The following is a 24,941-nucleotide window of genomic DNA, read 5'->3' on the forward strand; positions in this document are numbered from 1 at the left end:
ATGGACCATAAACTACAATCTGTCAACATTAAGGAAACAAGGTTATTGAGGCAACGGTAATTTTGAAATTTGCAATTGAGAATTTGAAAAATGTAAACAGTAAAGTTAATTATAATTTCATGTGGATGAAACCGCACGGGAACGCTAGTATATATATCTGCATAGTTTGTATCTGAGAAGTCGATTAGAATTAACTGAATATTCAACGTCTTTTGCATTAAAATTTAATCCTATGTTACATAACACCACAAACAAACAAAAGTTTAGATTTGATTTTATACAAATGTATTATTGACAACCATATATAATTATATTCTACTGAATAGACAGATATATTAATCCAAATGATTTTAAAATCAAAGTAATTCAGAGTTCCGGGATATATGCTCGGTAATAGTCGTGCTGAGGTATTCTCGAGTTGTAAATCAGAATGCCGGCCGCCGGGCGCATGCTAATCGCTCTCCAAGCATACAGCAAACATACCAGAAGAACGCATTCTTACTCGTAATCTAACATCTGAACTGTCGAGGAATGTCTCACAAGTAATGTCTTGTTTTTATTAATGGTATGGAATTTATTGCAATTTATAAAATACTAGAGTATTCTTAATATCTGTAAATAATGAATAAATAATGCTGGTTATTATAGAATACTATTTATCTGTTATTTAATTTATATTTATAAATACGACAGATAATGTTCATTCACATATTTTTTATTATTTTTTTAATAACATAAGGTGGCAAACGAGCAAGCGGCCATCTGAAACCGCCAAAATGATGAAGCGATCGCTGCTCATAGACATCCGCAATTGCAGATGCGTTGCCTACCCTTATACGACAGAGGAGGAGACGCACATAAAGAGGATATTTCCCCTTCCTATGCATCTCCTCCGCCGTCAAATCCACTTCCTCTCCCCAACCTCTCCTTATAAGAAAATGTTGGTAAAGAGAAAGGGACTTAAATTATTCCTCCGGCACCACACTCATCAGACGAAACACGGAATTGCTTCCATATCAGGACTGTCTTCTGTGTGGTCGTGGTATTACACCGGGCGTGCCGGCCCTGCAGTGCTAAGATGTTAAAGCGGCCACTGTTAAAGTTATTTATATGTGTTGTAAACTTTCTACCGATTTTTAAAGAAATTGCACGGAATTGGGCACATTTTCAAAAAATAAATGTATCGAGAAAAGTTTTTCCAATCGTGATTCTGTTCCACGAGACTTTAGTTAAAGTACTGAAGTTACACATAATAAAATATCACGAATCAATTCTTTGTAGAAATCTTGTTCTATGCTTCCAAAGATGCGCAATTAGGATGAACAGCGCCTTAAAATGTGGAGAACAAATGTAAAATTGTATTTTGAGTATGGTATGATTTCTTTTAATGGGCGACTTTTTAATAATTTATTTATACACATGCCATAATTATAAAATATTTAGAAAAACTAAACTGCGTACAATATTTAATAGTAATAACAAATCATGTTGGTAATCACCAAATAATTTTCAGTGTAAATTATAGATAATGGATTAAGTATTTTATGCAAACAACATCGTATTTTATATGCGAAAATTTTAATATAGCCTTGCTGTGCGTAATTTGCTCAAAAAAAACCTTAAATGTCAACCTTGATAGTTATTTGCTGTGAATAATTTAGATTAATGAATTATTTGAGGACGTGAAGATTGACATTCCAATTGATGGTTTTTTAATTTATCGTATTTCTAGACCGAACGAGAATATAAAGACCTCGCTATATTACGGACTAGCTGTTCCCGTGCGACATCATCCGCATATAATTATAAAAACTTCATTTTATTGTTTACATCTGTCAAATTATCAATTATAAATGTCAAAATGACATGACATGATGACAACCTTGATGTTGGCAGCAACTTATAGTCTCATTCCCATATTAGGGTTTTTATCCAAAATATTTACTCCCCTAAGTTTAATGGCGTGAAATATATATAGCCTAAAGCGTAACGCAAGCGCAGCTCTTTTTATTTAAAAAAAGATTTATAAAAAAAATGCTGTAATTGCTGACATCTTAGGCAACAAAGTGTGTGTTTACGTTTTATTATAATAGTATTAAGAATATGGAAGTAATTTCTTTATGTAAGATGTTGGCGCCCCCCTACTCCAGGTTTTTATTCCCGGTTATAAATGTAGGTAAAGGTTTTGAGAAAATCCTTTAAAGCTTTTCGTTCTTTTCATGTATTTGTTGGTTGCTGAAGAATTTTGAAATCAAGTTAATAATTTAACAATTTTTCGAGTTAGCAGCTGTTATTTTATGAGTATTGTAGATTGATATAGCTGCCATTCCAATTATTAACACTGACAATTCACTTTGAGAACGTTCACCGAGTTAGATAAAGCGGTGAACACACTGGTGTATTTCTTTTTAGTGATTAAACTTTTAAACCATGATTTATAAACCTTATTACGCCAAAACTATAAGAATGTATTATTATTTAACTTTAAACTGTCGTGGTTTTTACAATTATGATGTTCGTAAGATACGGGTTTCTTACCACGATTGGGTGGTTTTAGCTACCGATATTTCGGCAAGTTGCATGCGCCATGTTTACGGGCTGACTGAGAAAGAAGAACTGTAAGGAACCCGTATCTTACGAACATTGTAATTGTATGATTATTGTCCATAGCTGACATAACGTAACATAATAAATTTAAAGAAGACGTTATAAGTGACTTTTTATGTAAATTATACGTTTCCAATATTGACAAAGACTTTAATTTAATTTCCCTTTATTGTAAATTATCATAATTGTTAAATACCAAGCAGCATTCAGTTCAGCAATTTACAAGTTTTTATACTTTCCTAATAGACGTCGCTGCTCCATTGCAGTACTGCCATTTAACCATTTTATCATGCGGATGTCAACATTAGCGGGATAGTGTGAACGCGTCCTAAGTTCGTTATAACGCCTGAATAGCTTAGAGTACCTATTCACATCAGTAACCGACTGAAATATCTGCGCTTACGCAATCCATTTACAGCATTGTACCCTGAGGTCAAAGCGCCTGATGTAATCGAATAGAACCTAATTGTTTACTCTATTTATGCTTTTGTGTATTCCATAAATTAATTGTTTTTTTCATAAATAGATTTCGATTTTAAATATTTTTGTTAATACAAGTAAACAGTAATTTGTTAGTAAAATTTTTATATACCCAAAAGCTAGGCTTCTGTAGTTCCTCTGGTGTTGCTTATGTCCATGGGCCTCGATGACTACTTCTGTGTTCCCGCTACTTTTGCCCCTTTTGTTATAAAAAACATATTTCAAGGGCATGTTAATTTTAAATTGATTTTTATTCTAATTTTATTGAACTTATAATGCTTTACGTAGTTTATAAAAGGTTCTGATGAAGATCAAGACTTAGCTCAATTAACTGGTTAGCGGTGTTAACTGCAGTTACCCGACGACCACATCTCGCGGTTAACTGGCGGTTCATTAACAACCGTACGGTTTACGCAACCTCGGTTACGAGCGAGTAACCGTGGTCTTTCACTGTTAAAATCGTACAAAATCAATTCAACTCTTTCATTCTCACTGATGTAATTGAGATAAAAATATGTTTTGTGTTTTTCAGTGGAAGCCAACGGTTTGACGGTTCCACAGACGACAATAAAACTTAACGCAACGATTTGTTTGTTACGCTCCATTTGTTTAATAGTTTTTGTCTATAGTCTTAGGTCGCCGTACTACCCTTGTGCGAACTTGATAACTAAACTGGGCAAGCAAATGTAATCTTATTAATATTATGAATGCGAAAGTTTTTTTTATACAATAAGGTGGCAAACGAGCAAGCGGCTACCTAAATCCGCCAAATTGCAAAGCAACCGCTGCCCAACTTAGATGGGTGGATGGATGAATAAGTGTTTGTAGCATAAACGGCTGAATGGATCTCGATGATTGGCTACTAGGATATAGGCTACTCGCTGTTTTTTTTTAATTCTTTAACAATCTTAAGTGTGGCCTTAGTGACTCACAAACGATTTAGCGGCAAATCTAAAATGCTTATTTATCTGTTGAACTGAAATGTGAAGCTAAATTATTAGCTTCGATCTCATTTATATCCAATTGTAATAATTTACTTTAATATTATTGCTTATTAATTATTTCCTAGTATATCAAAACATAATGAAATAGAAATCTCCTTTCACATTGATAGCAATGAGACATTAACCAGGTGTCAGCAGTCGTTATTAAAATACGTAATAAAGCCATCACGTAGTGTATAAAATAGAAAGTCCATAATAAAAATAGCGAGATCAGTGAACTAGTGAAAGGTAAATTAGATGTTGCAGCCTCACACTGTATGATTATACCCAATCAATACATACGAAGAAATAAATTCGATACCCGTTTAGCACATATACCTTATTCACTACTGTTGTACGATTGTCGATTGTTTTGCAGCCCATTCAACTGTTCAGTTGCACAACTAAAAATCGAGTAGTGTGCGCACCTCCATATAAGCTCATAGGAATCAAAGCAAGACTACAGTTGTGAGATAGTTTAGTCAAAAGTGTGCGCGGTCTAAGAGCTGTAATTCAGCAAAAAAGTTTGTTGTTATGACAAGTTATGGCCCTAAACGCATGTTGAGTTTCAAAGGATTGTTCCACTGAAATGGTTCGGGAATATTCTATTAAATTACGTAATTTATGGTTACTGTTTACTGTACATTAAATTTTCTGTGGGAAGGAAATTAAATCCTTTGACTTATGGAGTTTTGTGGTTTATGGGTATTGGGTATTTTAATTATTAATACGTCTTACGTATTGTTACGTGTACAGTCGCGGAAGCTGACAGCTGACCTCGCGACCTCACATAGGTACACTCGCGACCAGTTTAACTGTTCCTAACGATTTTAGTCGCTAGTATAGTCGAATAGACAAGTGTTAATAAATTAAAATTTATGAGAGAAATAAAAACATGATTGGGATGTTTTGTGTGTAAAATTATTCCGTTTTATTTATTCTGGCATTGGTTTTTCAATGTATTTATATAAACTTATTTTGTTACTATAACCTCTACTATGTTTTGGCATAGTATTAGACAAACTATATAATCAAGACGTTATTACATAATATATTATATGTATGTCAAATATGAAATATGATGGGTTTTTGGATAACTTTTATAGTGGAATTATTGATGTTATTAAAAATCTAGTGTTAAAAATCCATTGCTTTACCAAATGTAAAAGTACGGATTTCTCAAATCGCGTTCTTGTTAGATACTTAGCAGAACAACAACCAAAAAAGCAAGATTACTGACAGTCTGTGAATTTGTATTGGTACAACGATTAAATTCTATAATTTTCGACTGCGGTTGGTTCAATCGCTCTGTCTGTACAAAACTGCGTGTAATGGAACGGTTCTCTGAAGACACTAAAATCTTACTGGTTATGTTATAGTTTTCTATCTGAGAAGTTGTAATTTATTAGTATATAGTGTGTTTTTGAATTTTATTATTGTAACATTGACATATTTTAAATATTTGAATGTTTATATAGAAATATGCTAAGAATTTATTTGACGATTTCAATTTTTGAGGTTAGATTTCACGTTGGAAAGCTTGCATTATTTTTTTATAGTAAAATTTTTATTTACCACACAGATTAGATACCAAAACATAAATAAAACTTTAAAACAAAGTTGTGACCGACTTTACAATATAGATCACTGGTTTCTGTTGATTTTGAACATCTTTTATTGTTTTTTGTTATAATTTTTCACTGTTATAAAGATAGTAAGGAAAGTTTTTGTGTGTTCACTCAAGCAACGGTAGCGTTTGGAATTGGTCGTGTTCAGCTTGTTGTGGTTTTTTCACCGTCCGCGGTCGGAATGTAACGGTGCAGACGACTTATTACTGCCCACGTATCACGTTTCTTTATAAAATCTTCAGTTTTACTTATCTGTTTTTTTTTTTAACAATAACCATGGTAGTGACACACGGACTAAAACGGTAAAAAAGCTTTCATTAGATTAAAATTATTAATAAAAATATGTTTACAGTAGTTGTCAAATAAAAATAAAATTTTTATTAAGATTTCACAATATCGTACCACATACCAGGGTCGCATAAACCGGTAAGAGTCAATCTACATTCAGCTTAAAGACCACGAGACTGTCAATGATATCATCTGTGCCGCAACACGTCCTGGGAGACGACCTACTTGTTACCATTATTGTAATTGTCCAAATCAACTTCAGCCTACACATTCGTCATCCCGGCGTGGGAGCCTGGTATTTTTAATCGGCTTAACTAAATCTTGTCCTAAAAACCTGTATTACAATAACATAGAGTCCAATTTAAACCAGTTTTATTGTAGTCTATTTGTATTGTAGTTTTTAATTATCTTTTGACGTATTGAGGTTGTTAATTAAACCTTTGTTTGATAGAAGTAACGGTTTCGCGAGTTATTGATTAAAAGTGTAACGATATTTTTCGATAACCGAATTATTTTTTAAAAATATATGTGCACTTATGTCGATATTAATATATTGATTTAAATAACATTTCGATGGGCATTGTTTTGTCAGTCATTATCTGGCTGCCATTGTGCGTCGCGTACCACAGATAATGTTAAAAACAAAGATGTTTGTTTATGTATCACGATGTGTGGCAATAATGGCGTGTTTATTTATGTATCAAATCAAATGCGACGGAGAATCTTTATATCTTATCTATTTTTATATCATAAGGTGGCAAACGAGCAAGCGGCCACCTGTATCCGTCAAAATAGCGAAGCGGCCGCAGCCCATAGACATTCGAAATAACGGATGCGTTGCCTACCCTTAATCGATGGAGGAGACGTGGATAAACCAGGATATTTCGCCTTCCTATGCGTCTCCTCCGCCGTCAAATAGACATTCCCTTCTCATCCTTTTCTTATAAGAAAAAGGGTAGAAAGGAGAAGGGACTAAAGTTGTGCCACCACACTCATCAAACGAAAGGCGAAATTGCTCCCAGTTCATGCCTGCTTTCTCTGTCCCATTCGTGCCAAGATTTTAAAGCGGGCTCTACCACTGTTAACTCTAAATAAGATAAAATGGATTATGTAACTGAATACTATTTAAATATTTTAAAATTGAACTGAGCGTCTGTAGCGGGCGTAACTAATATAAAACATAGGTTCAAAATTATATCATAACCTATGTCTTAATTACAAGAATTACAAGATCTAGCGTATTGTGAGGAAATCCGTCAAGTATGTAGCAACAGTCTGAATAGAAACTCGCTTCTAGCACATTTACTGCATGCACTAAAGTCCGACTTTCCCTGAACAGAAACTATGCAATCGTAACTCAAACGATTACAGCTCTTGGGGAATCACACATAATCGTCGTGTGTCCACTGCTAAACATAGGATTTCCATATACCTTTCAGTTTAAAATGTTACACAAAATTAACTATCAGTCTGAAACTCGAAATAAATTTTTTCGTCTAAGAGTTGTGTTTGCTTAATTTTATCAGAGTTACATCAAATTGTAGAATTTAATTTTCGCTATTTATCTATGGTTGAAAATTACAAGTTAGTTAAAATTTGAGTTGGCGGTTTTTCTTCTGAACGTTTTTTGTTTGAACAACTAAAATAAACATTTGAAATACTTCATAGATTTTGTGAGTCACTCTTTTAAACAAAGAAAAACATTATAAATAAAATAGTTAATTTAAACTTTTACGTTGATTTCAGATTTTTCTGTCTAGTGAATGTATAGCTCTATGTATTTAAATGTAGAACGTAATAAAAACGTTCTATATGTAAACTAAGTTTTTAAATACAGAGTGCTCTGTACGATAAGTCGAGTTTTTATTAGGCATATAATGACATCATTTTATTACCATTTCGTTTGCGACCTTATTAAAACGTCCCCGAGGTATCTACTGTCGATATCAACGTATTGTGACGTACCGTTCACTTAAATCGTTCGTCGTCTCCTACATCCTCGGTAATAATGATATACAGGATGTCCTAAAGGCCACATCCACGGTAATGTCATATAAAGATAGTTCCAAAATTGAATCGGACTGTTGCAACATCCTGTTTATTGCCACGCTACTTATATGTTGCAATGTTAGTGTTTTTTAAATTATTAATTTAAAAACAATCTTGGGGTCAACATATACAGACTCCTAGCGACAGCGGCGGTATTTGACGTTCGCCGTACAAACCCCTAGAAGAAGTAACATTCTATTAGCGATAAGGATGATAGTAAACCCTGTAATGTATGGAACTGACAATAACTTTCGATAAGTCATTTTCTTTAAACGAAAGTCACTTTGTCCAAGGGAACACCGCAGCTTGTTGTAATTCAAATCTTAATCGTAAAGTTATAATAACATTTATATTTTATCTGTATACATAAATAGTGTATCTGCAAGTCATAAAGCCCTGTCAGTGGTTGTATCGCGTCTGTCCCGCGCCGGATACCAGACCACCAGGTTTGAATTATGTTTAGCTTTTAATATATTAGCTTATTAAATGTCGCAGTCATCTTATGCTCATGGATCTTAGTTTAGTTATTTCTTAATAGCTTTGTTCACTACTCCGTCCACGTGTAATTAGAACAAAACAAAATAAAGTCTGGAAAAGCCTATGTGTTTTCCAGACTATACACTACATCTATGACAAATTAAATCGAAATTCGTTCAGCCGTTTAGTCGACACACTATAACAAACATCCATCTATCTAAACTTTCGCATTTATAATATTTCTCATAGTAAGATTATTCCTTGTTTTTTTTTATAAATTAGCTATGTACAGTAAAAATGTTATGGTTTAGTTAAACTTGTTAAATGCAACTGAAGTTAATTTTGATCACAACTGTATCTTAAAGTTTTGAGTATTTCCGATAACCTACGTTGTACGTTGTTTTACACAATGCATAGTGTTACACGATCGTACAATCATCAACAACAGTTTACAAGAAGCGAGCTCTTCACTCGACAGCCGACACCGCAGGCACTTTCGCGTGGGAGCCGATTGTCTGCTGTCATTATGTCGCCACATGATTTCGAACACGATTGTACTTTCTTCCATTTTATGGGGAAATCGATTTAATCCTATCGATTTTCTCGATCGTGATCGATGTTTGAATGTCAGCTCTCGCGATTTGTCTCGCTCGGTAACTAACGATTTCTCGATTAGCACATAATGGACAATCTGTAGGCAACAGTTTTAGATTAGACCTAAGTCATGAGGCTAGTTGAAGTATGAAAGTAAGATTGTTTGCCCTTGACTGGGACAAATTACGTATAGGCTCGTTCAAATATTTGCCGCGTTATACCAATGTTGGCGCAATATGCTAACACAAGTTTTCGTAAATATGATTGACAAAATGAAGAACGTTTTGACATTGCTAAGTACGTTTGTATTAACAAGTTTTATTTAAAACAGATTGTTATAGGTTTCTCTTTTTAATTTCTTTCATCCCTTAAAAATAAAACATTTAATTTTTTTACGCATTTCTTGTCGATCTTTTTCGCTATTTACCAACAAAAAGTACATAATTTATTTAACCATTGAAGTGTTAAACTGGATATATATTCCTGAGAACATATATTCTAATTTATAACAACGCTTTTATATGTAAAAGCGGGTGTACAGAACCCCAGGCGTCACGGTGTTGACTTCGGTCAACTGACAGCTCCCTCTAGTGGCATTATGCATCTATTAAGAAATTCTTATCTATGCATTTTATAGTTTACGGTGAAATTTGGATAATTACTGTTAGATATCTCATTATGTATCTTACTGGTATGATAAGATGATGTCTATTTTAAAAGTGTTGTTTACTTTGATAAAAAATGCAACGACAGTCGTATTACAGTCGATTAAATAAAGTTTAGTGTACAAAATCTATACTAAGGGAACTTAAATTGTTTAGAATATTGTAAGACATTACTTTAAACGAAAATTAAAAACGGCGTGTAAATTAAAAATTAATCCTCGCACGTGGCGCGACGTGACCTCGAACTAAAGCTTACTAATACTCTCCCTGAAGGACCCCCGAAAGGTCTGAAACTAGTCGATGCCGTAACCGGAGGATAAAAACATGAGTTGAGCCGTTTTTTTTCGTTCTAAGGGTACTTATAACCATATTCGGCGATATCAAATGTACATATAAAATGTTTCTTTAGGAACAGACAGACGGTATGCGTCAATGCAACAGAAGTATGTGATATTCTATTGTTTTTATAATGATATGCGCATTCAGTGCGGCGCGTTCATCACATATTTGAATAAGAACTATCAAGTTTGTAATTATTAACGTTACGCTATATTACTGTACATTAATTTGTTCTAAGGGACAACGATAATTTTGAACTTATTTTTGTGTTATAAATATTGCATCAAATTTTATTCTGGCATTGTCATTCAGAACCGATAATTGGTAACTAAGAATCGATTAGTACTAGAGAAGGAAGCGTATCAAAATAGCTTCGATGCGTTTTTACTCCGCGCTAGTGTAAATCGAGCATTAAAAGACCGTTTCGATTGGTTCAGTGTTAGCTTACTCTTACATCTACATTTAATACCCCATAAACTGTTCTTTACTCTACTCTCGTGATTGTAATAAATCATAGTATATTATCACAAAGCGACTTTCATGACCAACATGGAATAATCTAGATTATTGACAAGTTGTCATTCTTCCTCGATACATTCAAGTTTAAATGTGGATCAGTTACCATAAAATCGTATACTCCGCCCGTTTATAATTTGCCTAGATACATCTTAAAGATACGATAAAATGCATACACATGTTGTATTTCTGAACTTAGCAAAGGTGTCTTTACTAAAGACACCCAATGAAATAAATTTTTCGCATATTGAAGTCAAACTCAAGTGAATATGGTATTTGCCGAGTCTTGATAGTTTACCTAGGCAAGCTACAAACTGACGGTATACAATTTGTCGGTAACAATCGATGCAAAATCGCATCGTAATCGATTCTCGTCAGGTAGGTGAATGCTAACACAGTGTTCCCGTTTGCTGCCGGTCAAATTTGACCGCAATTGTAACTTAACGGTCCACACTATAATGATATGTATTGTTTCACCTTAATGATAACCGGTAACATTAACTATACGGAACAAAAAACAATCGCCCATAATTGTGTACAGACAGTTTAGGTTAGAAATCTGAGACGACTAAAATGTTACTCGAAATTAAAAAAAAACATTAATAAACAGGTGTAAGTAAATAAATTAATTGTATCTATGCATTTAACAGTGGTAGAGCCCGCTTTAACATCTTCGCACGAATGGGTCGGCTCGCCAGGTGCAATACCACAACCACACAGAAGACAGTCGTGAAGTGGAAGCAATTCCTCGTTTCGTCTGATGAGTGTGGTGCCGGAGATCTAATTTTAGTCTCTTGCCCTTTCCACCCTTTTCTTAAGAGGAAAAGATGGGAAGGAAAAGTGGATTTGACGGTGGAGGAGACGCATAGTAAGGGGAAATTACCTCTTTATGTACGTCTCCTACGTCAATTATGGGTAGGCAACGCATCTGCAATTGCTGATGTTTATGGGCAGCGGTCGCTTGCCATTTCAGTGGATTCAGGTGGCCGCTTGCTCGTTTGCCACCTTATATTAAAAAAAAAATGTCTCTATCACCAGTTAAACGCTTTATATAGAATTTGTGGCTCGAGATTACCGAAGCTACCTCTAGTATTTAGAGCGTTTAGTTCGATCCTTGATGTTCAGTCTATTGGTAAGTGTATCTTCGGCCTACAAAGTTTTTCGTCACTCGATAATTCGTAACGTGAACAGATCAATCGCATATACTTTTATCGCAGATTAGCTTGTGTTGTGTACACAATTAACTAAAATGATAACGAGATAGTACGATCACTTGATTATCAAACATCGTGGGTAAGTATCGATAAAAAATGTACACATATCGGTAAATCTACGGTATTAACATAGCTAATACTGAAGTACTGCAAAGTTATAATAAACTTATAAAACAGCCGACTGCTGAAACATGTCCTAAGTTGTTTACATGTATAAATGTTGTGCGATTGTCGATTGTTTCGCAGCCAATACAACTGTTTAGTTGCACAACTAAAAATCGAGCAGCACACCTCATAACCTCATAGGTATTAAAGCAAGTATCCAGTTATACGATAGTTTAGTCAAATCTCTTAAGATATAGTTTAAAAATTGTTTTCTTTATTACTAGCTTTCGCATGCGACTCTCTCCGCGTGAAATTAAAACAAAAGCAAGAAGCCTAAATGTTCTTCTAGCCTATCCTCTACATCTATACCACATTTCATTGAAATCCGTTCAGCTGTTTAGGCTACAAACTACATCTAAACTTTCGCATTTATAATATTAGTATAATTAATTTAAAGCATTTGAAGACTTTACTTGGCTCACTGAAGTGGTCACTCACCTATTTCTTAAGATTAAAGCAAGATTTACTTGCACTCGATGAAAGAAACTTCCTGCAAACAAACGCATTAATTTGTACACAGATAACGAACGTTTGCCTCATACGTGGTTGTTGACAGGTAATCTTTATTTTAACTCATCTTTAGTTCCACATCTCTTATCAAATATTAAGAAAAATACACTTTATCGATAAAATATGAAACAAAACATTCATCGAATAACAGATTTACGACGCATTTTAATCTGCGATCCAAACGAAAGCTATCGTGTTGAATAAATTATCTTTTTATACTTGTGAAAAGTTATTATTTATTGTTAACACTTAAATGGAAAATACAAGCCATGTTTGTAGAGCAGGAAGCCTGGTTTTTCTTTCGTAAGTTTTTATTCTAATTATTTGAATTATTTACGTAAAAACAAATTCAGTTTTAGTACAATTTTTGTTAGCAATTGTTACAAGATTTTCCAGAACTGAATAATATTCATGTTCGAAGTATTACCATTACAGAATTATTGATGTCTAAGTTAAAACATTTCACATTTTAATACTTTATTTGTTTAGGAATGTAATTAGTAACTATTAACAGGAATTGTTTACTTCAAATGGACAACAAAAGACTACTCATTAGTTAAATTATCCCTAATATTTTGACATTTTTATCTTTTACTCATTGTTTACCTTTTCGACTGTCAGTTCATTCTAAGACGGTATCCAAGGGTCAACTCTGAGATCTGCTTAGTTTAATACATTTATAATGGATTTAAGTAGTTTTCCGAATAAATCAAACGAAACCAGCGCTTTAAAACAGTGTTCTAATGTCGCGTATTTTTATTCGGGTTTAATAAAACTTATAGTTTTAATAAGATGCAAGTTTTCTGGATTTCGATCTCCGAATACAGGTAAGTTTATGTCGAAATTTTCATACATTTCTTTTCATTTTCGTCAGTTATATTTATGAGTTTAGTGACTTTTAGCCTACGTGATACGATTTCGTATGTGTATTTACTTCTTGAGTCATTTCCGACATATTGCAATTGCTCACTGACATTTCACTTTGTTGTTAAAGATGTTATGTTACTTACTTTCTTTATACGTACCTTTCGTTTTATACGTTTTTCTGCATATTACTTTCCTTACTCCCTTTCAAAAAGTGACAACTTTTTTTATAATATAAATGTGTTGTAAAATAACGTTTTTATGTAAATAATACATAATATTGCATACTGTTAACGCCATTTAATTGAATTCTAAAAAAGGTATTGTTTTTATAATAATTAAAGTCTTTGAAGGAAGTTCTTGCATTCCATCACATTTGGCGATATAAATTATCTTGGCGCAATGCGGAAGATGTCGCCAAATGCCACACTGAACTACTAGAAGATGTCTTCCCGTTCAAAAATATCTAAAATATTTTAGTAGTTGCTTTTTAAATTCCTCAATATATTAAAATTATAATCATCTACTAGTTGGATATTTATATCTTAACTAGCTTTTGCACGCGACTTCGTCTCCGTGAAATTAAAAAAAATATAACCTATGTTACTCACTGATATCGTAGCTTTTTAATGGTAAAACAAATCGACACAAAAATAAAAATCTTTCCTCTTTATAGTTTAAACGGTCAAAATTATTTCAAAGTGGTCTCAACTTTGTGTTTTTTGTCTTGTAATCTGTTCTTATGTTTCTGTATATAGTCCTAATTACGTAATAAACATATGAGTATATAAATATATGTTATAACATAAAAATAAACAAACATTGAGTTGGAGTTCCTCCTACGCGGTATTTGTGTCAACGCACGAATTAGTCTAGACAAGTTAAATATATCTAGGTACTGTCAACGACATTTATTCATTTTGCTTGTGCTTTTGTAATAGATTATAGATATAGATAGCTTTGCATACAGGTACTTATATGGTAGTGGTAAAGAATATAGTTGTATTTGAAAAAGTTTAGACTTCCGATTGCCGTGTTTTTTGAACAATTGTAGAGCTATACAAATTGGTTTCAGTAATGCAGTTTTAAGTTGTTTTCAGGAATCTGACGATATTAAAGAGGCAAATATAATATGAAGTGCAAAATCACCTTTTGACTTTTCCACTCGTCAGTACTAGAATGAACTCTAAATTTTTTTTTAACTTCCTCGTGAAATAGTGTTCAGTCGCGTCCATTGCCAGCTTACTTAGTTAGGGACTAACGGTTAGTCAAACTGGTCATTCAATCTATGTTTAATATTCGTTTTATTGCATATATCTCATTCTCCAATTGTATATCGATCGAGTCTATAAATACAGGACCATAATAAACTTGAGTCGAGGAGTCGGTGAGCCCACGCAGTGAGAAACGCGCCGCCGTCCGATTCACGCGGTCATACGTCACTGTTCATACTCAAAACATCGTCATTTTCTCAAAAATATTTAATACCTATCTCTTTCTAAATCGATAGTTCGAAGGGAGATCGCGGTACACTTTCTTGCCAACGCCCGTCACACGTCACGCACTCCCGATGAGTTAAAACAATGGATTCCCACATTATCGTCCAACTGTGACGTTTCGTTGATTCATCCAACACCTATTAATTTCTTATCATCGAACGGTAAATTCAACTTGAATTTTTAAACATCTTATTAGTTGAATTTGTAAATCGCGTGTAGAATTAGTGCAAACGCAACGGTTGTTGAGTGCGCCGTTTGTTTTGGATTTACAACAATGTGATGTGCGGAAAGTCACGGTCATTGTTTGTTAATCGGTTTTAATATAAAAATAATAAATCCAACGGTCTACCAATGTGTGTTATGGGGGCGCTATGTCGATTTCACGCCAAATACGTTATAGGTGAGTACTTTCATATTGTACCTAGTGTTTAGTGAACTGGCGGGATAGGACTATGTTTTGGTAGTCGAATATTCATTTGGAAAACGACAAGTTAGTATCTAATTTATATAATACATGTAAGTAAATAATATAAAGCGGTATACATTTCAATTGAATTACAAAATTCATATTACGTAAACCGTCCCTCCGAAGTCACTTGATGTAACAGAATGTCACCACAAGCAACCGCTATTAGCGTTAATTGCTATGTAACGTTAACCGCGATTTATATCTGCTATAAATCACATGTGCACGTCGCTTTACGAACACATCAATGGGCTCGATGCGGGTAAAATATAACACGAATTCCGTTATCGGACAATTATTTACGATTTAAAAAAACTGTTTGCGGTTTATTTAATTAGAATAATAATTAATAATACAATTTTATTCTGATTTTGTAAAAAGTGTATCAAGACCATAGTGGTCTGTTATTATTTTGTGTAAAATTATTTCCAATCGGAAAATAATAAATGTCCATATTGAGTTTTCCGTGGAATAAATCGCGATAATAATCCTACCAGGAAAGATTAATTTATGATTGCTATAATTAATCCAAAGCATGTTTTGTTATACATCAGTTGTGTGTTAGATTGTGTGTGGCCGTTAGATGTCGCGTCTGTCGTAGGACGTTCACCCCTCTTTGAGTTAAGTGGCATCGTTAGAAACAATCATGCATAAACGTCCTGTCGTAATATAAATATCTCTGAAATACTTTTATCTGACGACATATTTATCGAATTTTGATAAATTAAGCTAAATCCATATTTCACAGTTGACAACACATACAAATACCAAACATTTGAAAGCGATATGACTAAGAAATAGTTAAGGCGACCTTGACTTCCGACATTGTATCATGTATTTCTTGCACAACTGTGATGTTGTTAACCCTTTTTGGACAGTTATTGTGCCATTGTTAATGAAAAAAGTCTTGTTTGATTAAGGGTTAAAATCCATAAGTTGGTATTTTAGTTACTCTCATTTTGTACAATAATTTAATATTATATTTCAAAGATTTCAACTATTTAATGAAATTAATTCTATCACAATAAAGTTTGAATGAAGAATACTTTAAATTACTCATTGGGAAAACTAATGGTGATTATTTGTGATGTTCTTTTATTATTCAAGAGCTTATCTTTGTAGTAATGTTTGTATTCGTGACTTAACAATGACATGAAACAATAAAAATCGATCTTATGTTAATATTTTTTATCTGTTATCTAAGATACAAATTGGTTTCATGTTACGTTCAAAGAATATATTTTACTTATCTGTGAACGTCAAAATCATGACAGATTTGTTTTTGTTTTTGTAATCTGTTTCGTATTTTGATTTAATATTTTGAGTCGATTTAAATCGTATTTATATCGTTAAGAAATTCATAGAGTTGTAAAGTTAAATTAAGCTTACACGTTACTTATTCACTTTCATATAGATACCAACTAACCTTGGTTACAATTACCAAGACTAAGAAAGTAAAGACGAGTCTCAAGTACACAAGGTTCCTCCGTTACAAGGCGAGTGGCACACTGTCGTCAAGGTTGACAATTGTTTGACAACAATCAATGACGTCACCAGATTAATGTTGAACGTGTTATTTGCTAATGTCAGGAAGTGCGTTAATGGATACGTGGTTAAACATCCTATTAAATATTATATCTTATTAAAGTATTTGAAGGGGAACGGTTTATCCGTCTTTGGAATCAATTACCGATTTAATTATTAAAAAAACACGGTTAATTCGTTGCAAATTGTTTCTTGTGGATAAATGCAGGATTTACAAACGCTAACATGTGCGTCGAGAGCCCACGATCTTGGAGGGGGAAGGGCGATAATCAAATGGGGGCTATAAGTAAAAGTTTTTTTATTCCAAAGACTATTGTATAATTTACTAGCTGTTGCTCGCGATTTTGCCCGTGTGACATCAAAAAAATAATACAAAACATAGCCTATTTTACCCACAGATAAATTACCCTTATAATGATTTTTTTTTAAATCAGCCTAGTAGTTTTAGCGTGGATCAAATACATACAAAAATACAAATCTTTCCTCTTTACGATATTAGTATAGATATTGTATAAGATAATGCAGCGTTTTTAATTGATTTTTCATATTTCATTTACTATTATTAACTACGGTTGGCAAGCAACGCCCGTTCTGTCGAAAGTGTGTATTTGACCAAAAAAATGTTTTAAAACCAATTTTAAATTATAACCTCTTAAAGTTATTGTTTCACAAAAGAGCAATGAAACATTCTCTTGCGCTGTCGGCGCTCTCATCTCATTTCTGTAAGAGGAGTGGTTTATTTCAGTCTGGATGCTACAGGATGTTGTTTGTTAGCGTACGTCCTATTTTTAGCTAACTGAGAGATATACGAATTTGTAAGGCCCACTCGTTTGCTGCATATTGAAATATTTTCCATATATACTGATATTGTTTAAATTCAAACATATGTTTTTCAATATTAATCGTGGATAAATGATGCCTATTGTAGTTTAATATGTTTTTGAACATTTATAAAATAAAACACTTTTCAAAGTATTCAGATATTTATTTTAACAATAGAAAAAAATATATTAACACGATCGTTGTTATTGAATTCCTTTTTTAGTTATGAAAACCTTTTGTTTTTAAATTCTAAGAATGTTTTATAATGTTTTTTAAGATGATAGAGTTTTATAGGTTCTACCGTTACTCTGAAAATAAAAATTTCTTTAAAAAAAAAAAGAAAAATATGAATCGTTATTGTTAAATCGACAACCCTACTGTGGATCAGTGTATAATAAACACAGTGCAATTTGTTTTATTTGTTCCATTTGCTAAGTTAGATGCAGCGTCAGTGACTCACACTTATATAGCTTTTAACACAAACACAGTCATCTCTTACACAAAGTATTATATGCTCCAAAACAACATTTTTAGACATATGTGGATTATTACTTTAATCTGTTTTATTCTGCAGTAAGATATATTTGCAACTTTCTCAATTAAAAAAAAACATAAATTTTACACTAGCTGTTGCTAGCGACTTCGCCCGCGTGTAATTAAAAAATAATAAAAAACATAGCCTATGTTACTCACAGATAAATGACCTATTTAATGGTTAAAAATTTTGAAAATCGGCCCACTAGTTTTTGCGTGAATCAAATACATACAAAAATCCAAAAATACAAATGTTTCCTCTTTATTATTATAATATTAATGTACTAGTATTTTAGTACAGAGTACAGATAAGTTTAAAACTTTGAATTTTGAATATATGTTGAGTAAATACTATTATGTATGCATTTAAATTAACCATGAGTACATGATATCTGGTACTTAAATTAACTGAGCAAATGAGTTCTTTAACCTTCCGCCAGTTTTTGCAAGTCCTATGTTCGTAGCACTTTTTGTGATGGTAACATAAAAACCGATCGGCACATAACAAAGGCGCGCATAAACTCGCCTCGAGAACACTTCTCTCAAGGATATAAATTGCGAATTAAATCGAAGGTCGTATGTTTAAACTTAGAATATGTTTATATTAACGATGAATTGTTTAAGTAAATTAATTTAATGCTTACTAGTCTACTAAGGGCTACACTAAAGAATTGGACACGAAAGGACGTAACCAATAACATAATAAAGCTAGTATTACAATAACAAGCACAGCTAGATAAGTTTCTAAGTAAACATAAACTTCTGTATGATTTTCGTTCATTCTGTGTTTTTTACTTCTATGAGGATGGCAATAACATAAGTTTATATTTTTAGAGGGCGAATTGGAGACGGAGTGGCTGCAAGCAGCGGGTCTGGGCTCGCTGGCTGCGCCGGCGCGCGCTGGTCTCGAGGTGACGGAGGCGCAGCTGGGTGAGGCAGTGCGCCCGCTGCCTCGCGACCAAGCCGCCGCCGTGCGCCGTCGCGTGCGCCGACTGAACCGCACAGTGCGACGAAAGCGGGCCGCCTCCCGTGCCCGTAAACCAGACATCAGAGATGTATTCAGAGATTTAGAGGTTAGTTAACAGCTGTAAACTGAAGGGATATACTGAGAATAATCCATTAGGATAACTGCGACGATGGCACAACTTATAAATCGCACCTCCATCCGTAAATCTATTTAAATTACTCGAAATATAAGTTACTTTGTTGCCTCTGATTTTTTCATAAAGATTATATTACAGTTTACAGTTAAAAAAAAACAACTGACAGTCGTTATAGATCAGTTGACATATCATTTTAATAGCTGTCAACATTGTCAGCCGTTTTGTTTTTTTTTCACGATTCGTTAGGCTGTCATTAGGAACAAGTTGTATACGCAGTGATGCGTGCATTCTGAATTACTTGAACGTAGTTTTTATGAATTCATTTTTATAATAATTTAAGCACAATAATATGATACAGTTCAGGATTCTGATTAATAAAATACTATCGGTATTTTCTGAAATTGCGCATTTGTAGACATAAATTAAATTATACAATTTTTTAAATGAATCGGAGTTTACATGTCGACATAAATAAACTGACGCAATTCGCCGATCTGTCCTTATGCACGCAATTGTAACAATGTATAAATATTTGTGTGTACATAACCTAAATTGTGTAAAGTGCATTTTAAACAACTGTCAAATTGTTTGCTTCACAAACGTCGCAATACTGACACTAAACAATCATTTAATGATATCAACATTTGTGCCATAATCTGCTAGCTTGTCTTGTTACCGTAAATTTATTGAGTAATCACAAAATTTGTTAACTCTAGTATATTAAAAACAAATGTACTCTATTATCCGACAAAACCATTAGGTTATATCTTCTATTATTTTCTAACAAGCTTTTCCTACTGTTATTGTTTGCTGTTTATGGCTCTGATTGGTACGGGAACAATAGCAAATGCAACTCTCTCTTTACCTTTAAAAGATTTAGAAATCGAATTACAGTCGTAATATCATTAGGTTATTGATCTATTAATAATTATTACGACAATCCATTCCAGAAGATATTACGAACTATTTTTTTTGATTATTAAACTTTGAGATTTATCCACAACAATGCTATATTAAGTAATCTATATTGATATCTGTCAATTTATCATTAACTTCAGTCTTTACACTTCCTGTTTTGTTAAGAAGAAAATTAGTACAGCACTATAGAATTGGCGCAACACTAGATTATTGGCATAAACGTCACATCTCTAACTGACAGCTGTCAATGTCTTTAGAAGGATGAATATTCGCGCGCATTACTAGTTCAGAGTGATTTAATATCGCTAGAAATAATTACATTAAAAGTTTCAACCAATTTATCTATTTGTAGAGCTGTTCCTGCTGAAATACCTCTCTGTATGCATATTAAATTGTCTTATTAGCCACTGATCTGTATAAATTGATAGGTCTTTGATTGGAAATGACAACTATTGCTTCGTTCAAAATTAAATCCGCTTGTTGATGTTAATGAAAGCTAATTCTATTTGTATTATTAGTACCTGTCGTTTATAGCCTGTCCAATTATACAAGTCAATAGTTATTAACCCATATTTTGATTATTTGTGATAGTTTGAATTGTTAAGAATGTGATATTATTAGCCGATATTTGTAACGATTCCCTAATTTGATGTCACGAGGAATCATTTACGTGTTAGTGATAAATCATTACGGGTTTCAACACAAGAGTACTCGGCCTTGGGTAGGCTCACCATGCGTTGTATTTTTTACGGAACGTCCAGTTTTATTGGAACTATTTGCTGCTAAAAACTTGATAGTTACAATTTTTTTGTATTCTCCAATATAGTCAAATAATTCTAGCTTTTATCTAAACCAAGGATTATGTTTTATTAGAAAACAAATAAAAAAAGGAAATCGTTCATTTAGAACACAATTTTTTTGAACTGCGCGTTTAAGTTATTTTTTATCTGCGTCAATGATCGACGAGTTAAATCAATTATTTTATTTAAATTTTTACTTAAGAAAAAAACATTTTTATACATGGAAACAATAGTTAGACGTGAGCCGGACAATCCATTTCGACGCTACGATAAGTAAGAACGTCAGTCATTAGATAAATATGCAATTAAGAGCAAAGGGACTTCAAATACAATTTGTAAACAGTTTTCGAACATCAACTAATGCGAACGTATTCCGCGTCTAGTCACGTTTAATTTATTGGCCAAACAAGGCTGGAAATATTATAAATTGAAAAAATAAAAATTTTTAATTAAATCGTTCCATTTTCAAATAGATTTAACCCTGTGTCATATAGCCAGTGTTTAATTTATTAATGATATTCATTTGTAAAACTCGTTAAAAACGTAAAAAATAATAAAAACATTCATTTGTTAGTCACAATTACAAAAGTGCGTTCCGCGCTCGATCTGCGTTAGTAAACGGACGTAGTGCCGACACAAATTGCCTCGCGTCCGGCAAATTTCAAAACTGAATTGGGTGTTTTATACACTAAGTGCTTGTTCAGTGAGCGTTGTGCATTGGTGTTGTTGTGATGTGAACACGCATGTGCTAATATGATCTGTGACACCGTGCGCGTCAAGATGCGGGAGAAGATGGGGAGCTGCAGGGGACTGGCGATGGTGCGCTCCTACATCGATGCTTTGGTATGGAACCAAAATCTATTCTAAACTAGGATAAAAGAGACAACTCGCTTTTATCCTAGTTTTTAAAAATGGAATCAATTTTATAAAAAAAAAATATGTGGCTGTACGACAACATTACCTTTGCCTTTAATAAAGTTTGGTTTTATTATCTGTCAAAGACATAGGTGTTGTTTTATCTTTGAAATTTAAATACGTTATAGACTTTGCTGTAATTAATTGATCTTTTACTCCATACCGCTTTTTAATAACTAAAACAAAGTAATAATTGGTGTGAATGCCCTGCATCGATTTATCAAATTGATAACCAAATCAGTTTACGATTAATAAACTGACAGTTTTCGATACGAGATAACAGCGGCGTCATTAAAATAAATGTTATAGTAACATTAATTAATTATAGACTATCAATTTTATTTATAATGATTTTCAATTGTAATTATGATGTATCCTCAAGTATTCGGAGAAAGTTAATGAACAAGTAAACTTAGTTTGACAGCGAACATTACTGTTTAAGTATTACAATACCCCCTATTATACAACTAACTGGCCGCAACTCTGCCCGAGGCGAATTAAAAAAAATGGTTTTATTTCCAGATTATCCTTTTCATCTATGGTCAATTCCATAGAGATTTTTTTAACACCATCCTTCCAAATATATAACCTTTCGCATTTATAATATTACTAAGATAAATAATTTTTAGAAACGTTCTCATTAAGTTTTCTACTTATAAAGTAAGCAAAGGAAGCGATCGTCGGTTTCTATTCGTGTTTATTTTCAAGGCAAAATAACTTGAGGAGTTTGACGGTAATTGATGTGTTTCTTCCTAATGCAACATCATTTGAAGTAGACACGCAGAGGCGCACGCACGTGGTTTCTGCGACCTTGAGAGCAGATTTTTTTAGTTCATTGCTACCGTTTATTGTTTCATTGTATCACTTCCTTGTACAAAAAAACAATCATCATCACCAGCTCACTATACGTCCCACCGAGGGGCTCGGTGCCTATCCTAAGTAAGGGTGACTAGGCCATAGACAACCACGCTGGCCAAGTGCGGATTGGTTGACTTCACACATATCTTTGAATTTCTTCGCCGATATGTGCAGGTTGCATCACGATGTTTTCCTTCACCGTAAGAACGCCGAGTAAATTATGTACAAATGAAAATTCGAAAACACATTGGTACATGGCGGGATTCGAACCCAAGACCTGTAGATTACAAGTCAAGTGCTTAAACCATTGAGCCACCGACGCTCCCAACAAATACAAAAAAACAATACAAAGAGATAGATGTTTATAAATTAGACTGTAGTTTCTTTTTAAACCTTCATGCTTAATAAAATTTTATTCAAAACTGTAATTGTGTATTCACAATTATGCATCTTCCGTATTTGGAGCATACATTCAAATATATTTTAATTAAGACTTGTATTAGTTAAACTGCCTTTTTATTTGGACTACCTTGAAGTAGAGAGAACCAGCAAAGTATGAACATAATATCGGAATTTGGTTTTGTAAATTCTTTAAAAATTCCTGGAATACTTTTCCTGTTATGAAAGGTTTTCGATTGAATTCTTATTGATTACGTATTTGTTTGTAAATTTCGTAATTGCGACATCAATAATGTTTGCACAACGATGCAAAAAATTCGAAACAAATTAACAATGACTCCTTTATTGAGTCAACAATTCAAATAAAATTCTCGAATATGTGGTATTTAAAGTACATGTTATATGTGTACATTTGTACGAAATCTTGATTAATTACATCAGTCATGCTTTTTACTTTACTTACTAATATTATAAATGCGAAAGTTTGGATAATGTTTACTACGTATCTTCAAAACAATTTAACGAATCTTGTTGAAATTCGGCACAAATGTAGACCACATACTAAGTTATTTTTTAATTCCGCGCAGACGAAGGCTCAGTGGTTTAAGCACTTGACTTGTAATCTACAGGTCTTGGGTTTGAATCCCGTGTATCAATGTGATTTACGATTTGTCGTATTTTCATATGTACATAATTTACCTGACGTTCTTACGGTGAAGGAAAAATCATGAAGAAACCTGCACATATCGGCGAAGAAATTCAAAGATATGTGTGAAGTCACCAACCAACAATGGTGGTTGATTATGGCCTAGTCACCCTATGTAAGACTCCGAGCCCCTCGGTGGGGACGTATAGTGAGCTGGTGATGGTGATGATGATGGACCTCGCTGTCAAAAGCTAGTTCAATCACATAAGTTTAATACAATTAATTATGTTTATATAAGCAAGATTAGTTATATCGCTTTATAAAGTTTATAATGGCGTATTTTAAATGCAAATGAAGTTGTTAGTGACAATCGCCGGATGCGAGGCAAGTAGCATGCTGCAATGCGTGATGATCGATTTAATTACCTTCAAGATATCAAAAATAATTCACACCTCGTTTATCGTTTTATTTATAAGCCGCTTTTTGGATACAATTACTTCGAGGTTAACACGTTTACTGAGGCAAGTAAAATCAATTCTTCAACTGGTGGGGCGGTGGGTCATAACGCCCCCAATGATGTTTCCGCCAATACGTGGTAGGTCTTTCTAGACCCACCAGCTTTAAGATAAATAATTTGCTATAAATTTGTGGAAACATAATGAATACATTTTATGTAATGTAATGTATACACCTGAGATAATTTTTTCGCACTAGCGAGAGGGATATGGTTTTCTTCGTCCGCACCAGCTTAAGTACCGCGTCAGGCCGATATCGGCCTGTTACGCAGTAAACATGTTAAGAAATATAAAATCACAGAACAATATAAGTAAATCAAAAGAAAAGTCAAGTTAACTTATGGGATAAATCCAGATGTAGCTTAGTTTACGAGTTTTCTATAAGATTCTATTCCCATCCTTCATTGGTAACTTTCCAAGATGTTATCGTTAATATCGAATAGGGCTGCACGCAAAGGTTTCACGTCCATTACTGGGTCAAGAAACCTGTCTATTGTATATGGGCATAAGAGCGGCTTGCGGTCGGAAGTCTCGGTATCCGG

The 24,941-nt window shown here is 33.4% G+C and overlaps 1 protein-coding gene across 1 annotated transcript in view; it reads left to right on the plus strand.

Annotated features, from left to right (window-relative positions):
• Positions 1 to 24,941, plus strand: part of LOC106111914 (rho GTPase-activating protein 28) — a 46,490-nt gene that overhangs the window by 17,850 nt on the left and 3,699 nt on the right. The window contains 1 exon segment of the mRNA XM_013294116.1: positions 19,080 to 19,318. Coding sequence (XP_013149570.1) covers positions 19,080 to 19,318 — 239 coding nt within the window.

This window comes from Papilio polytes, unplaced genomic scaffold, assembly GCF_000836215.1.
Source record: "Papilio polytes unplaced genomic scaffold, Ppol_1.0 DF824146.1, whole genome shotgun sequence".
NCBI lineage: Eukaryota > Metazoa > Arthropoda > Insecta > Lepidoptera > Papilionidae > Papilio > Papilio polytes.